This window comes from Phacochoerus africanus, chromosome 9, assembly GCF_016906955.1.
Source record: "Phacochoerus africanus isolate WHEZ1 chromosome 9, ROS_Pafr_v1, whole genome shotgun sequence".
Classification (NCBI taxonomy): domain Eukaryota; kingdom Metazoa; phylum Chordata; class Mammalia; order Artiodactyla; family Suidae; genus Phacochoerus; species Phacochoerus africanus.
Window position 1 is genome coordinate 82,573,887 of NC_062552.1, and position 1,584 is coordinate 82,575,470.

General features: G+C 39.9%; 1 protein-coding gene across 1 annotated transcript; it reads left to right on the forward strand.

Moving 5' to 3' along the window:
* The first annotated feature begins 354 nt into the window (after window positions 1-354).
* On the forward strand, window positions 355-1,309 carry LOC125135984 (olfactory receptor 4F3/4F16/4F29-like). The gene is given in 2 exon segments (XM_047796570.1): window positions 355-924; window positions 926-1,309. Coding segments are annotated over 2 exon segments (954 nt in total).
* The last annotated feature ends 275 nt before the right edge of the window (window positions 1,310-1,584 follow it).

A 1,584-nucleotide genomic window follows, 5' to 3' on the forward strand; every position in this document is an offset into this window, starting at 1 on the left:
CTCTGTGATGGCAGTCAGATGATAGGAGATTTGAAATAAAAATCAAAAATTTGGGGTTGAATTCATATTACTCTTGTTGACCAGCTTGCATCTCATGAGTTACAGGGCATGAACCCTGGGAGAAAGCAAAGGGTGATTAAATATTAAAGGTAGAGACAATGTGGTGGTAAGAACAGCTCCAAGTGACAGACACTAATGTCTCAATATGAGCACAGTTTAGAAGCCATAAGCATATTGGGTCAGTTTTAACACTATTGCATAATAGGCTTACATACCTTTAACCGCTCTTCTTCTAGTTTATTAATGTAATTACCATCATTTACATTTTTTCCTATTGTGTTCCTTCAAGTAGCAATGGTAATGAATCCCATGGATGGAGCAAATCATTCTGTGGTGTCAGAGTTTGTGTTCCTGGGAATCACCAATTCATGGGAGATCCAACTTCTCCTCTTTGTGTTCACCTCCATGTTTTACATGGCAAGCATGATGGGAAACTCCCTCATTATGTTCACTGTGACTTCTGACCCTCACTTACACTCCCCCATGTACTTTCTATTAGCCAACCTCTCCTTCATTGACATGGGAGTTTCTTCTGTCACTTCTCCCAAGATGATTTATGACCTTTTCAAGAAATGTAAAGTCATCTCCTTCAGTGGCTGCATTGCTCAAATCTTCTTCATCCACGTCATTGGTGGTGTGGAGGTGGTGGTGCTCATCGCCATGGCCTTTGACAGATATGTTGCCATATGTAAACCTCTCCATTATCTCACCATCATGAGCCCAAGAATGTGTATCTCCTTTTTAGTGGCTGCCTGGATGACTGGCCTCATCCACTCCACGGTTCAACTGGCTTTTGTGGTAAACTTACCCTTCTGTGGGCCTAATGTGTTGGACAGCTTTTACTGTGACCTTCCTCGGTTCATCAAAACTTGCCTGCATAGACACATGATCAACTAGAGTTCATGTCACAGCCAACAGTGGATTCATCTCTGTTGGCTCCTTCTTCATTCTGATCATTTCCTATATAGTCATCATTCTCACTGTTAAGAAACAGTCTTCAGCGGGTTCATCCAAGGCTCTGTCCACACTGTCAGCTCACATCAGTGTGGTAGTCTTATTCTTTGGTCCTTTGATATTTGTCTATACATGGCCATCTCCCTCCATACCCCTGGATAAGTTTTTGGCCATCTTTGATGCAGTTCTCACTCCCTTCCTCAATTCTGTTATTTACACATTCAGGAATCAAGAAATGAAGGTGGCAATGAGGAGAGTATGCCAACAGCTGATGAGTTATAGAAAGATCTCTTAAGTGATTCCACTATTGTGAAGACGCCTGCTGGTCACTGATATTCATTATGATGGTTAAACTTAGAAAAAAAACTTTTCTTTTTCCACTTAGAGTTATTATACACACTGATATCAAGTCTACTTTGTCTTTCATTTAGGAGGGAGAGCCATTAACATCTAAAAAGAGAAAAGGAGTTGCATGGAAAGGAGTTACATGAAATATTTATTTATTTACATAATGCTTTTAATTATTTTTCCATTATATCTGGTTTACAGTGTTCTATCAATTTTCTACTG